At 33.2% G+C, this 13749-nt stretch overlaps 1 protein-coding gene across 1 annotated transcript in view; it reads right to left on the reverse strand.

Moving 5' to 3' along the window:
* COL24A1 (collagen type XXIV alpha 1 chain) overlaps positions 1–13749 on the reverse strand; it is a 354155-nt gene that overhangs the window by 78104 nt on the left and 262302 nt on the right. The window contains exons 40-44 of the mRNA XM_051999253.1: positions 13288–13395; positions 8476–8529; positions 8160–8213; positions 6219–6275; positions 806–859 (exon numbers count right to left, since the gene is read on the reverse strand). Of these exons, the coding sequence (XP_051855213.1) occupies positions 806–859; positions 6219–6275; positions 8160–8213; positions 8476–8529; positions 13288–13395 (327 nt within the window). The remainder of the gene's footprint in view (positions 1–805; positions 860–6218; positions 6276–8159; positions 8214–8475; positions 8530–13287; positions 13396–13749) is intronic.

Genomic DNA, 13749 nt, shown 5'->3' on the forward strand with positions numbered 1-13749 from the left:
AGAGAAAAAAGACTCTTACTTTTATTTATATTTTCTCTGCCAAGGAATAATTTTATTTGGAATAGGAAGCATAGGACAAAAATGGTTAATTATTGAAATTCTATACCTCTCCTTTCTTTATTAGCCAAAATCTTTAGACCAGCTGTTTACATTGCTTTTACTTATTCTTCTCTTATTTTTCAACTTCTTGCAATCTGACTTCCAACTTCAACACTCAACTGAAATTATTTTGTACAAAATTCTCAATAATTTTTTTGAATAATAGATTTTTATTTTTCACAATACAAGTAGATAGTTTCCAACATTCACTCTTGCAAAATCTTGTGTTTCATATCTTTCTTCCTCCCTTCCCACCTTTCCCCTCCCTAGATAGTAAGCAATCCAATATAAGTTAAACATGTGCATCAAAAATTTCTTAATGGCCAAATCTGATTGTCTTAGACCTAATTCTTTCCCACATATCTGCTATATTTAATAATACATTTATTTATAATGATGATAGTGATGATGATAAACAGCAGTTAATAGCACTTTTAAGATTTGCAAAACATTTTACAAATAAGATCTCATTTTATGCTTACAAAAAGTGTCAATGACTTTTGTTTTTTTTACTTCAACTATTTCCCAATATATATTTTTGTAACAAAGAACAGCACCAAGTAAAACAGACCTGCATAAAACATTCTGTACCCATAGTCCACTGTGTCTCTACCCAAAGGAGAAATAATTTGCCTTTTAAATGAAATAAAGCCAAGATCATATCTCTACAAAGTTTGAAAGGAGAAATTTGTCTAGTAATTATTACCTTATAGCCTTCAGCTCCAGGTTCTCCTCTTTCTCCTGGTTTGCCTATTGGACCCTATGGAGACCACAATATACATAATCAATTTTGTAGCTGAATTCAAGTGTCCTTGAACTCATTTGATATAATTAGTATAGCTTTTTTTTCTGCCAAAAATTTGAAGAAACACAAGCCAAATGTTGAATAATTTTTTAAATTCCACTCAATAAGAAAGACTTATAGGAATGGAATGGATTTCAATGAAACCAATATCTTTTTCCAACTGTGGGAAGCAACAAATTTACACAAAGACTGAAGGAAGAATGGATTTGTGGAATGACTGGCCTGGGAAAAAACTTGAGGAAATGAATCTTAACTAAACAGCCTACATTGTCACATGAGTAAATTGTCTGACCTTGGAAGCATATGTATGTGCTTTATAAATGACATCACAATAATTGGAAAGGAAACAAACAGAATTTTGTTTAATGACTAAAATAATGAACTCTATTAGTTCCCTATGGCTACTTTAAAGAATATATTGCAGTTATTTCTTCTCTGTCATTCTTAACCAGACATGCATTTGTTTACTCCTAAATTTATGGGAAATGCTATGGACAAACACCAATCCTAACCCTCCAGGCAGAAACCAACCAAGCAAACATCATGCTTATAAAACTATTTCAAACATTCCTTTGAGAGCACATATTCCTTTGATATTGTAAACTGTTTTCATACTTTGCTATAAAATTTACTTAAATATCTATTCAAATATGTTTAGTATTTATGGGCTACTTCAATTATGGCTGATGCTGAAGTTGAAATCAGAAGTCAAAACACACAACTCATATTTGAAACTAAGTTGATATTTTAAAACTCACTATACTATGAAAATAGCCATCATATGCCATGATTACTCTTAAGCCAGGGATTAGATCTACCTCTTAACAGACTCACTAGTAACATTGGTGTTAGGAATTAGAATTACAACATAATTTAAAGGCTAGTTATCATATTAGATTTTTATTGCAGAGAATTATCATATTTCTAAGGACATAATTTGATTTGGAGTCTACCCAAAATTAAGTAATAGCAAGTAGCATTGCTCCTCAATTTTTAAAAACCAATTTTATTTAGATAAGTATTTTAGAGAAGTCAGAACATATTCAATAAACAAACCAAAAAAAGTATCAGTTATATATATATATATATTCAAAATAAGAAAGAAGCATTGGATTTAAGAGTCAGAGCTCCTGGATTTGAATCTTGATTCTGTTACTAACTACCATGTGACTTTATTTAACTTTTCTGGGACTCAATTTTCTTACATATTAGATTAGGGAGTTTGATTAGATGACATTAAAGGTTTTTTTAAATTATAAATTCTATACTCTTTCTCGTATAATGAATGGATTCAATTATAGGCCACATACTGGAGCAAGAAACTCCTTTATAATTACCTGCCAAGTGACCACCCAATCTCTGCCTAAATATTTCTTTTTTTTTCTTTTCTTTTTTTTGGGGGAAGCTTAATTGGGATTAAGTGATTTGCCCAAGGTCACACAGCTAAGAAGTATTAAGTTTCTGAGGCTGGATTTGAATTCAGGTCTTCTTGACTTCAGTGCCAGCACACTCTTCACTGTGGCATCTAACTGCCCCTAAATATTTCTAAGGAGGGGAACCTGCCTCCTTATGAAGTAGTCTCTTCCACTTTCTTGTATTCTGTCCAAATTATTGTCCTTCCTTTCTGAAGGACCTTCTTTCCAACCTCTGACCATATACTTAGGAACTCTGATATTTATGTTGAGATTACTGGACTCTCAGTTCATCAGTATCTTCAAATCTCATAATCTGTGCCTCAATTCTACCTTTGCTTTTAAGTCATCATCATTCATTACTACTTGCATGATCCAGAATTCTGAAACTCCTTTTTCTAATCCTCTATCTAGTTTTCTGCCTCACTCCTCCTTTCTTCTCACTGTGATCTCTCTTCTACTCATCTCTATTTTTCTATTCCATTATTCCATTGATCTCACTTGAATTCCTTTACATTTTTGACCCTATGATTGACTAGTTTGACTATATTATCCTTGGCCTTTAAATTTCTTTTTTTTTTTTGTCATATCACAAATTACATTGTCAGGCTCTAATACAAGATTACCTCTACCAGTCACTTTTTTCATATCAGCTAATGTGTTGCTGAATGCTGTTGAAGAGTCATTTAACCATGCCAGTTGAGTTCACTACAAATTTATTAAACCAATTGGATCCTCTTTGCTATATGTAATTCATTTAGCCAACCTTTGAGTGTGGGTTTTTTCAAGATTCTCTCTTGTCTAAATCAGTTAATGATCTCTTTAGCTTCCATATGTTCAGTTACTATCATTTTGGGACAAATCTGAGCTACAATTCATCTCTCTCTCATCTTGTCTACTTATGGATTTCACCTTTTCCTTGTCCACTTAATTATTTCCCTGGGAAAACTTTCTTTCTAAGTCCTTCTTTTCCTCATTGGTAACTTTCTCTTTTGGATCACCATTCTGCGAAAGACCTCAGTCTTGCTTTATATTACTCTTGCTTCAACTCTATGGATTTCTTTTCTCTCTCCATGCTGGATTGTCCCCTGTGACTACCGTTCCTCTTCTATTCTCTTGCAGCATCCTTAAATGGAGTCTTCCATTAGAATATAAACTCTTTGAGAGTGAAGACTATCTTACTTATTTACATTTTAATCTCCAGTGCTTATTATTGTGCCTGGAATATAGCAAGTACTTAATATATATTTTATTCATCCATCCATTTCTATGTAGATCTCTCCTGAATTTAAATACATAATTCTAATCTTTTCTATCTCCTAACAACTATTGGAAATCTTCACCTGGATACCACTAGTATCTCAAACTCAACAGGTCCAAAACAGCTATCTTAATTTCTTCTCAAATCTATCCTTCTCTCTCATTTAAAAAAAATTACTGAGGGTACCCCATCCTTCCAGTTATCCAGGTTCCCATTCTTGAGATCTTTCTTGACTTTTCTCTCTTCCTCAAGTCTTTTTTCCTCTCCACTCATAAGTGAGCAATTGCTTAATTTTGTAGATTCTTTCTTCAAATTTGACCAAAGTCTCCCTGACTTCAAATGCAAAGCTCTATGCATTGTGCTACTTAGCTACCTATGTTCCTTCAGGCTAGTATGTGCTTAAGAAATGTTTGTTGAATAGAATTAGAAAGTTTTTCCTGATATTGAGCCTAAATGGCTTTTGAATGTCACAGCCATTGCTCTTAATTTTGCTCTTAGATCCAAACAGAACAAGTCTGATTCCTTTTCCATATGATAGTACTTCATATACATGAAGACATTTCCAAGTCTATTCTCCTTCAGGCTAAAGCTTCCTAGTTCCTTTAACTAATCCTCATATACCTAAATAGTATATCAATTGTAAGAGATTATACTTGCATTATCTAACTCATAAGGCCAATGGGAAAGAATTGCTCTGTTAGCTTTTAAGTGTTTACTAAATACCAGACACTTTGCTGAGTGCTAAGGATTCAAGAACAACCTTGCTTTCAAGTTGCTTAGAGCTTAGCCAAGGAAGACATATACTTTTATGGGCATCTACAAAATACATCCAAAGTAGGCACAAGGTAACCTTAGATGGAAAGACACTAGCAATCTTGTCCATTAGCTGTACCTACTGGATGAGGGGTTGGGGGAAGGTGAGGAGGTAGGAAATGACTTCTGCAGAAGTGGTATGTGATTGAAGTTTTAAAGAAGGAATTCCAAGAGATAGAGGTGAGAAAGTTGGGCATTCCAGGAATGGGGATTACTAGGAAGAAAGAACAATGAGAGGAGAGGAAACAAAAGGCCTGAGGGATAGTAAATAGGTTGATGTAATGAATTGCAGAGTATGAGAAGAAGAGTAATATGGCAGAAACCTGGAGAAGTAGGAAGAAGTCAGTTTGTTAAATGCTTTAAATGCCAACCAGAAGAGTTTATATTTACTTCCAGAAGTAATTGAAAACCACTGGCATTTATAGAGTAGGGGAAGCCATGGTCAGACCTACATATTAGAAAAATCACTTTGGTGATCATGTGGAGGTTAGAATAGAGTAGGGAGAAATTTGAGGGAGAAAGACAAAAGAGGAAGTTAATCTATATAGATTATAGGGCATAATCCTATAAATGTGGACTACTTAGTTTTTATACCATTTACAGGGAAGATTATAAAGGACTGAATTCCATATAATCTTGTTTCTTGAGAGGTATATAATAGAAACCAAAGTGTCTTTGGAATCAGAAGACCAGGGTTTAAATTCTGTCCTGATTACTTACTACTCACAAGACCCTGGACAAGTTCATTTGTCTGGCCTCTGTTTCCTAATCTAAAAAAGGTAATATTGGGTTGGATGATCAGTAAGGTCCCTTCCAGCTATAAATCTATGATTCCAGCCAGTGGTCACAATAGTTCTGGCACTATTTCTCCACTGCATGGGTATAAAATCATAAAGAAATCAAAGGACAGACTTCTGAAAACTTTAAAAAATTTTCAATTTGATTATTATGAAATCTTTGTCAAAATTTTCATAACTTTTCTAAAATAATCTTCTTCCTTGGTAGCTTCCATTAAAAGGGATATATGACAACTCCATTAAAGTGGAATAGAATTATAATGGTTTTGTCATGTTAGACAACTGTCCATTTTTGTGGACATTTTCCCCAAGTAAATTTAAATTGAAATCTTTTGTTTTTACAATGCCTGTTTTCCCTTATATCTCTTCTTCAAATTTACCTATTTTACTAATACTTAAATGAAAATCCCATTTCAAAGAGTTTTTATTATCTCTGATAACAACAACAAACATTTGTGTCTATGGTAGCCATCTCTAGGACAGGAGGAAGAGGGAAAAAAAATAAATTTACATGATAACTTTATCATATATTTAAAAGGAATAGCAAGTTGCACATAATAAATTTGCAATTTCATGTCCATTTGCCTTTTTATACTATGTTATGGAAATGATTCTTTTATTCCATAAATTAAAATTCAAATAAATTAAAAAATTAAAGAAGAGAGTAAAAAATAAAAAAATCAAGATAGTTGGAAAAAATAATTAGTTCATATATAGCATTTTTTAAGGTATACAAAACAATCCTACCATGTAAATACTATTATTATCCCCTTTTTATAGATGAGGAAATGGTGGTTAAAGGAGATTAACTGATTTGCCTAGGTTCACACAGATAGTAAGCATTTGAGGCAGTTTTAAATTCAACTCTTTCTGGCTCCAAGATCCTGTCTCTATCCTTTGTCTTCCTAATTATGATCAAACTATGATGTATAAAACTAAGAAAATACTATCAAAAGATGATGTCAGAGTGGTAAATCTTATTTTATTCTGGAAAAAAAAAACATCAAAACAGTATTTAGAACAAGACCTACTGGTTCACCTAGGGGCCCCGGTGGTCCTAGAACTTTGTTGTCTTCTCCTGGATAACCCTAAATGAAAAATGATGACATGAGTGATGAAAATAATACACCAACCCTTCCATAACTCTGAAAAAAATATCCTTAATACTCTAGAAAGTTTAACTATTTAGATATTAAATCCCAGGAGTGATATAGCTTAGTTTTGTCTTTGAAGTAAAATTCTCTGTAAAGAAAGAAAGCATCTTCTATTTTGCATGTAATCTCAAAAAGTGTATATATTTCATATTTAAAATGCTGGTCTGGATCAATTACATAGAAATGGTAATATTGAGAGTTAAGTGTAAGATTGTCCATGGCATTAATTTCTGTCATGACTACTCTTAAGCCACCAGAAATCCTTGATGTGCATGTGCCATAGTCAAAAATCATCATTCCACATGAAAAGATGCTAAATATCATAATTATTGTATTTGTGTCTTATCTGTATCAGTGTGAACATTCAGGTGTGCAAAGACCTTGTCTAAATGGGCTAACTCCTTCAGGGTCTAGCATTGTGCTGTCTATAAAAGAGACACTTAACTTGTTGAATGATTGTTTATTTGTAGAAATGAATTTAGTAGACTTTGAAAGGTATATTAATGGACCTAAAAGAGACTAGGACATGCCTATGATACTATAAATTGGAGTACATAAAATTGGTCTAGGGACTGGAACAGTGATCTCATTAGTAGGGAAGACATTTTTTTTCTACTAATACAGGCTGGTACTTTCTCTACAACCTTAGAGAGTTGTCTAAAGCATGACTTGGCCCTGAATCATGAAATCTGAAGGTATCAGAGATGAGACTTGAGCCTCTTGATTATATTCGAAGACTGCTTTTTTTATATTTTATGCTCTGTTGCCTCTCAGGTACTGAAAACCATGATATTTGTTTTCTCACATATGTAAACTGATGAGGGTAGATTAGTTAACTTTCAAGATCTTTTCCAACTCTAGATTTGAAGAAATCATAAGTACCCTTTCAAAAATTGACTTACAATAATGTCTGATTTAACATTTGGGTGAGTATATTATTTAAAAAATTTTGGAAGGCGCTTTTTTGTTGAGAATGAGAATCCTGAGAGAAGACACTCAGCTGTGGGGGAAGACTATTCTTGTTCTTTGCGCAGCCCTCAATCATCAATTATCTCCTCCTACATCCCTCCCCTCCCCACGCCTATACCACATCACCATTTGTGGTATGGTTGTAATGAGATCTGGCTCCTAAGAGTGCCTCTGATGGTGTCAAACTGTTACTGTGGGAGGGAAATTAAGTGGGGGAGGAAGGAAGGTTAGAATGGTTTACACACACACACACACACACACACAGACACACACACACACACACATGCACACGCGCGCACACACACACACACACACACACAAACAGTGGGTGTTTAATACAATGGACTGAATTTAAGGAATGAAGGATGGGGGGAGGGGGGTCTAAATGAAGACTTTTAACTAATTTCATGTGGGATATGTGAGAAATAGGTCAAAGTAGGGAAAGGCAATCTTTGCCTTGAATCCAGGATCCTAATATCAATTCCCAAGGATTAATATCTGCATTGAGGAAGCAATGAAATGAGTCCTAGCAAATGTAGATAAATAATTGGCACAGTTCTAAAACTCCAATAATCTCAGTATAAGAAAAGAGAGGGGAAACACCAATGGACTCAGAGTCTGGAGGTGAACAATAATTAGTAGTATATAAGATGTGGCTTTGTGTATATGACAGGAAGGGAATATACTAAAAGGGTATGACATTTTCTCAGTGTGAATATAATTTCTTCTTAAGATTTATGAGAAAGTTTCTGCTATTTTTTGCTGAGTGGGGATAAGAATTCATAAATTCTATATTTCAACCTTAAGTAATTAAAAGATAATAATGAGACAAAAATTCAGTGAACCTACCTTTTCTCCTTTAGGCCCTGGCAACCCAGGAGGTCCTGGTTGACCTTGATGGCCCTAAGAAAAAGAAAACCACTGAAAAAGAAATACCATATTTTGCTTCCAACTGGTTTGTCTGATTCAGTTTCATTTCCATATCATCAGACCTTATATTCTTCCATGACATAAGGGATATGCTCTGCAAGATGATGAGGTTTCACTGTGTCATTAGAGTTTGCTAAGGGGATTTCCAATACATGTTCCCCTTAGGGACACCATCTATCAAACACAAACAAGTACTTGTAAACAGAGTTTCATGTTTGATAAAGTAAATCCTTACCATATATCCTGGAATTCCTGGTTCTCCTTCAGGTCCCATTAATCCTAAACTTCCCTATAAAACAAAATGCAAAATCAATGATAGTAAATATAGCTATATTTACAATTCTCTAAATGTTATTCTTTTCATGCTTTTGTGTGTGTGTGTGTGTGTGTGTGTGTGTGTGTGTGTGTGTGGTTTGTAATGTCTAATTTGAATGGTACAAGCAAACCATAATAATTCATTCTTATTTTGGGTCAAACTACTCTTCTGTACTGTAGAAATGGGGAAAAATGGTTTTGGTTTACTTCTTAATATGTGTATTTATATCCTTAATCATATTAGCAGGAATAGTTAGTTTTGGGATTTCTAGGCTTTTTAGTTTGTGGTGGTGTACAAGTGTGTAACACTGAATATTGCTATTCTAAACATAGAACGAGAAAGGGTTTATTTTTCTCTTTGGGGTGATGGTGGGTTGGTGGCTACTAATACATATAAAAAAAAACCAACATGATCAATGCAGTTTTAAAAATATAAAGAAAACCAAAATGCAGGAGATATGTATACATAATACAGTTTTGGGACTGACTTGTTAAATTATTCACTCACACATTTCAGAGACAAATTGTACATAACAAAATTTAAGTTTCTTATGCTTCTTTTTTACATATTGAAATGCTTATTTTTGTTAATCACTGTTAAATTCAGAGTAAAAAAGAAAATTTAATATTAAAAAAAGATTAGAAATCTGGAATGGAAAGATTTTCAATTTTTGGTTTCATGAGCTTGTTTTTAAGGAGAAAGGAAGTAAGCTTTCTCAGAGTCTATCCAAATACTGACATATTTAGTTGAATTTCTGATCGATTTTATTCATGTAGGAATGAGCGGACATTCCTTCATGGTAGCTGAGTTAAGTGAAGATAAATCACTGAATCTCACAATGATTTTTAATGGCTATCTATTCCAATTCAATTCAATTCAATTCAACTACCACCTGTTAAAAACCAACTACTACTTGCTTAAATGCCTACTATGTACAAAGCATTGAGCTAGTCCTACCTTATGCATACATTAATAGGCTACTCCCTTATTGGAAATATCGTTCAGGAAATTGGGGAAAAACTATCTTGCATTGTTTCTTAGGAGTTTTAAACTGTCAAACTACTTTTATACTGATTACTTTATCTGATTCTTAATACATCTCCACTGAGATGTGGGTGGGACATGTATGGTCATTACCATTTTACAAAGGAGCAATTAAGATTTAGAACCTTTAAGAATTTCTCTAACTTTATAAATTTGTCAATTTTGGGGCCAGATACTAGATGCTAGGGATCTTGATTTCTAGTTGATAATAACAGAGTAGATAACATTGTCTTACTGCATTATGGTGTCCTAAAACTTCACTAGCAGAATATTGATAATTATTCAGTTAGAATCGAATTCTGATCTGAGATATACAAGTAGTTTTATAAAATAATATTTTACAAAATGTTCCTATTTATATATTTCTTAATTTATGGAAAATCAGCTGTTTATGACAAAGTATTAGATTTAACTGCTTAATTGAAAATGTTATTAACATATTTCCAAAGAATCATAAGATAAAGAAGATTTTTTAGAAGTCACTTTATAGAGCTTAAGTTCTTAGAGATTGCCAAGTAATTCTAAATGTTTTGTTCTTTAAAATAATGACAGTGGAGGAAGGAAAGAGAGATAAGGAAAGTGATGCTATTTTCTCACAAATTTAGTAGTGCATTTTTATAGATAAAGCAAAACCACAAGTATAATAAGGTAAGAACAAAAATATGTATTGTTCTTTGCATATAATATATGCCATTCTGATCTATGAGGACACAGTGAAAGAGCTAAACATTTTCACAAATATTTACTAATGTAAATTCACATGGAGAAAGCATATATCCCAGGATTATAGATTTAAGTCTTTAAAAGATCTTAGAAATCATTAAATCTAATCTACTCACTTTAAGAATGAGAAAACAGGCTCAGAAAGGTTAAGTGATTTGCCTTTGGGTAACATAGCTAGTAAATGACTAAAGCAATATTTGAACTTAAATCTACCAGATAGCAATACAGTATCCTATATCACTTGACTGCTTTTGGGTTGCCAGTTGTATGGTAAGTGACAAGAACACTGAATAAGAGATAAGAACATTTGGGTTACCTCCTTGGCTTCGCTATTTGCTATGTGACTTTGAGCAACTAAATGATTCTTTCTAAGGCTCAGTTTCCTTATTTTTAAAAAAGAGGGGTTGGATTCTTTACATTAATTTTAAGGTCCCTTTCAGCTCTAACATTTTCTATACAGAGCAACATGCAAGATATCATTCTATTAAAAAGGAACATCGTTGTTACAAATTATCTGTCACCTTGGGAGGCTGGACATATGTAAAACTAATTTTGGAACGTCTCTTTGTAAAAATATGGTCAGAAATAGGATGAATACAGAAAGGCTTGGAGAGACTTATATGAACTGATGCTAAGTGAAATGAGTGGAACCAGAAGATCATTATACATTTCAACAATAATACTACATGATGATCAATTCTGATGGATGTGGCTCTCTTCAACAATGAGAGGATCCAAATCAATTCCAATTGATCTGTAATGAACAGAGCCAGCTACACCTAGAGAAAGAACACTGGGAAATGAGTATGGACCACAACATAATATTTCCACTCTTTCTGTTATTGTTTGCTTGCATTTTTGTTTTTTCTTCTCAGGTTATTTTTACCTTCTTTCTAAATCTGATCTTCCATGTGCAACAAGAAAACTATATAAATATGTATACATGTATTGTATTACTTTAACATATTTAACATGTATAGGACTACCTGCCATCTAGGGGAGAGGGTGGAGGGAATGAGAGGAAAAGTTGAAATGAGTTTTTGCAAGGGTCATTGTTGAAAAATTACCCATGCATATGTTTTGTATATAAAAAGCTATACTAATAAAAAACAAAAACAAACCAAAAAAGTGGTCAGAGCTGGTATGTAAACTTCTTGACCTTATAATCATACTTCTTTTTCCCCTTTAACCAAAACAATAGTAATGAACTTGATTTGTCTTTGATTCAACATTTTTGGCACAAAGTAATGTTTGATTACATCTAAGTAAAAATCAGCCTCAAAGAATGAACATATTCCATCTCTGACTGATGAGTCAAAGCATGAGATACATACTTTGAAGACAGTCTGAGAAGAGTTCCAAAATGATTCTGAGTCAAAGTATATTGAAATTGTAGTAAAGATACATTGAAATAGATAAATGTGGGTATCTATGTATTTGCACACACATAAATATTATATCTCTCTATTTTTACATACACACATATATCCTTACCAAGAGATTCCTTTGAAGGAGACAATGATTATTTAAAAGTAGGAGTTCTGGGAAAATCACTCACATTATTCCCAAGTTAGGCTAAATATCAAGAGGTATTGGCCATTTAGAGAGAGAGAGAAAATGAATGGAAATCAAGAGAAATCAGATGGAATTAAGGAATCCAAATTTAAGATGAACCTCAGCAAATCTTCTGATGGTGAGCAGTGTGCTATAATGATACACTCCTCCCTAATGTTATTGTCCTCTTTGAGAATGAAAGACAAACAAAAATAACAGCAGTGATAAAAGATTTGTAGTCAGAAGATCTGGAATTGAATCTTAGTTCCTTTACTAGGAAGTGACTTCTAGCAAGCCTGTTTTTGGCTTTTTGTATATGCAGAGGTCAGATGGTATGGTGTGAAGGGTATGGGGAAGTCATTTCTAAGGTTCTGGGTTCTTTCTAGTAGACTGGGTTGCCTTACTTCATTCAGACTGGTAATAATTCAGTTAGGATCCAATTCTGATCTGAGATATATTAAGTAGAAACATTTTCTAAAATTAGTTCTTAGTTTACTTATGAGAATTAGCTGTAGCTTTTGTGAATGGCAAGTATTAGATTTAACTGTTCAAACATTATAGACATGACATTTCCAAGACTCATATGATAGAGCAGATTTTTAAGAAGTCTCTTTATAGAGCTAAAGGTTCTTAACTTCTAAGTTAAGCACTAAGAAGTGCTGCATCACGCAATGTTCTCCAAATATCTTAGTGAAAGATCTAATATTTATGTCATTTAAAAAGAAACCGAGTAAAATATTGCAACATTATTTAGGAAGTTTCTGAAACAGAAGACTGATTAGTATAATCTCATGCATTTTTTCTTCTTCTAAACTGTACTGTGTTTTCAGAAATTCACTCAAATGTTGGCAATATTTTTTTCATTGTGATGGGCTTGAATGAAATGTGCTATACTTCTTTACATCCTAAAGGAGATTCATCAAAAAGATGAGTCATGGGCTTGTATTCTTAGGAAGATTTATCATGTCATAAAATAAAATAACCAGGGGATAATACCGATGTTGAGAAACCCTAATGTCAATTGAATGCTATTTTCATAACAATTTATCTACAATGACAAAATAGTTTTCTAGATACTTAATTTCAGAGAACAGGCTTTCAGTGCTAGGCAAATAAATGTACCTCTCTAGATTGTAAAGTATATAATCTGCTTGTGTTTTATCTTCATAATTTATTTCTTGTTTTAGTTAAGGGACCTTTGCCTTCAATTCCTCACATCCAGAAATCACTAAACCATGCAAGTATTGTGGAATGTTCACAATGCTCCCTGTACCATAGAAGTGGATTATTTTCAATGGAAAGGCTGCCATCCCTGTAAAGTTCATCAAGGGATGAGGCTTGAGGGAGACAGACACACATTTTCTTTTCCACTTGTGGTTATAGATACCTGAAAGATAAACAAATACTAACCACAGGACCTCTGGTTCCTCTGGCACCTTTAGGACCAATTTCCCCAGTTTGGCCAAGAGCACCTGTGCTTCCAATTTCTCCCGTTGGTCCCAGTTGTCCCTTTTCTCCCTGTTTGTATCATTAGGGATTGAAAAAAGAGAAAGAATGAATTCATATTTTGTAAAAGTAATGGTTTCAACCACATACCTAAATGACCCCAGAAGAATTCTCAAAATAGAAATTTTGCTTTAACTTAGTATTACATTTAAAAAAAATTCTTTGAAGGGTGCAATGAAAACTCATTTTGGTAAAACAAGCCAGGAAAGTCTACTGTTCATTTTTGAATTAAACCTTTTCTTTAGGAAAATTTTTGCTTTAGAAAAGCTGAACGCTTCAAAGTTATTGACATCTACTTAATCAAAGAAGACCAAGGATCTGCAATTGTATGTTCTCAGGCTCATCTGTTATTGGGTAATATGAAAC

This window comes from Antechinus flavipes, chromosome 4, assembly GCF_016432865.1.
Source record: "Antechinus flavipes isolate AdamAnt ecotype Samford, QLD, Australia chromosome 4, AdamAnt_v2, whole genome shotgun sequence".
NCBI classification, from domain to species: domain Eukaryota; kingdom Metazoa; phylum Chordata; class Mammalia; order Dasyuromorphia; family Dasyuridae; genus Antechinus; species Antechinus flavipes.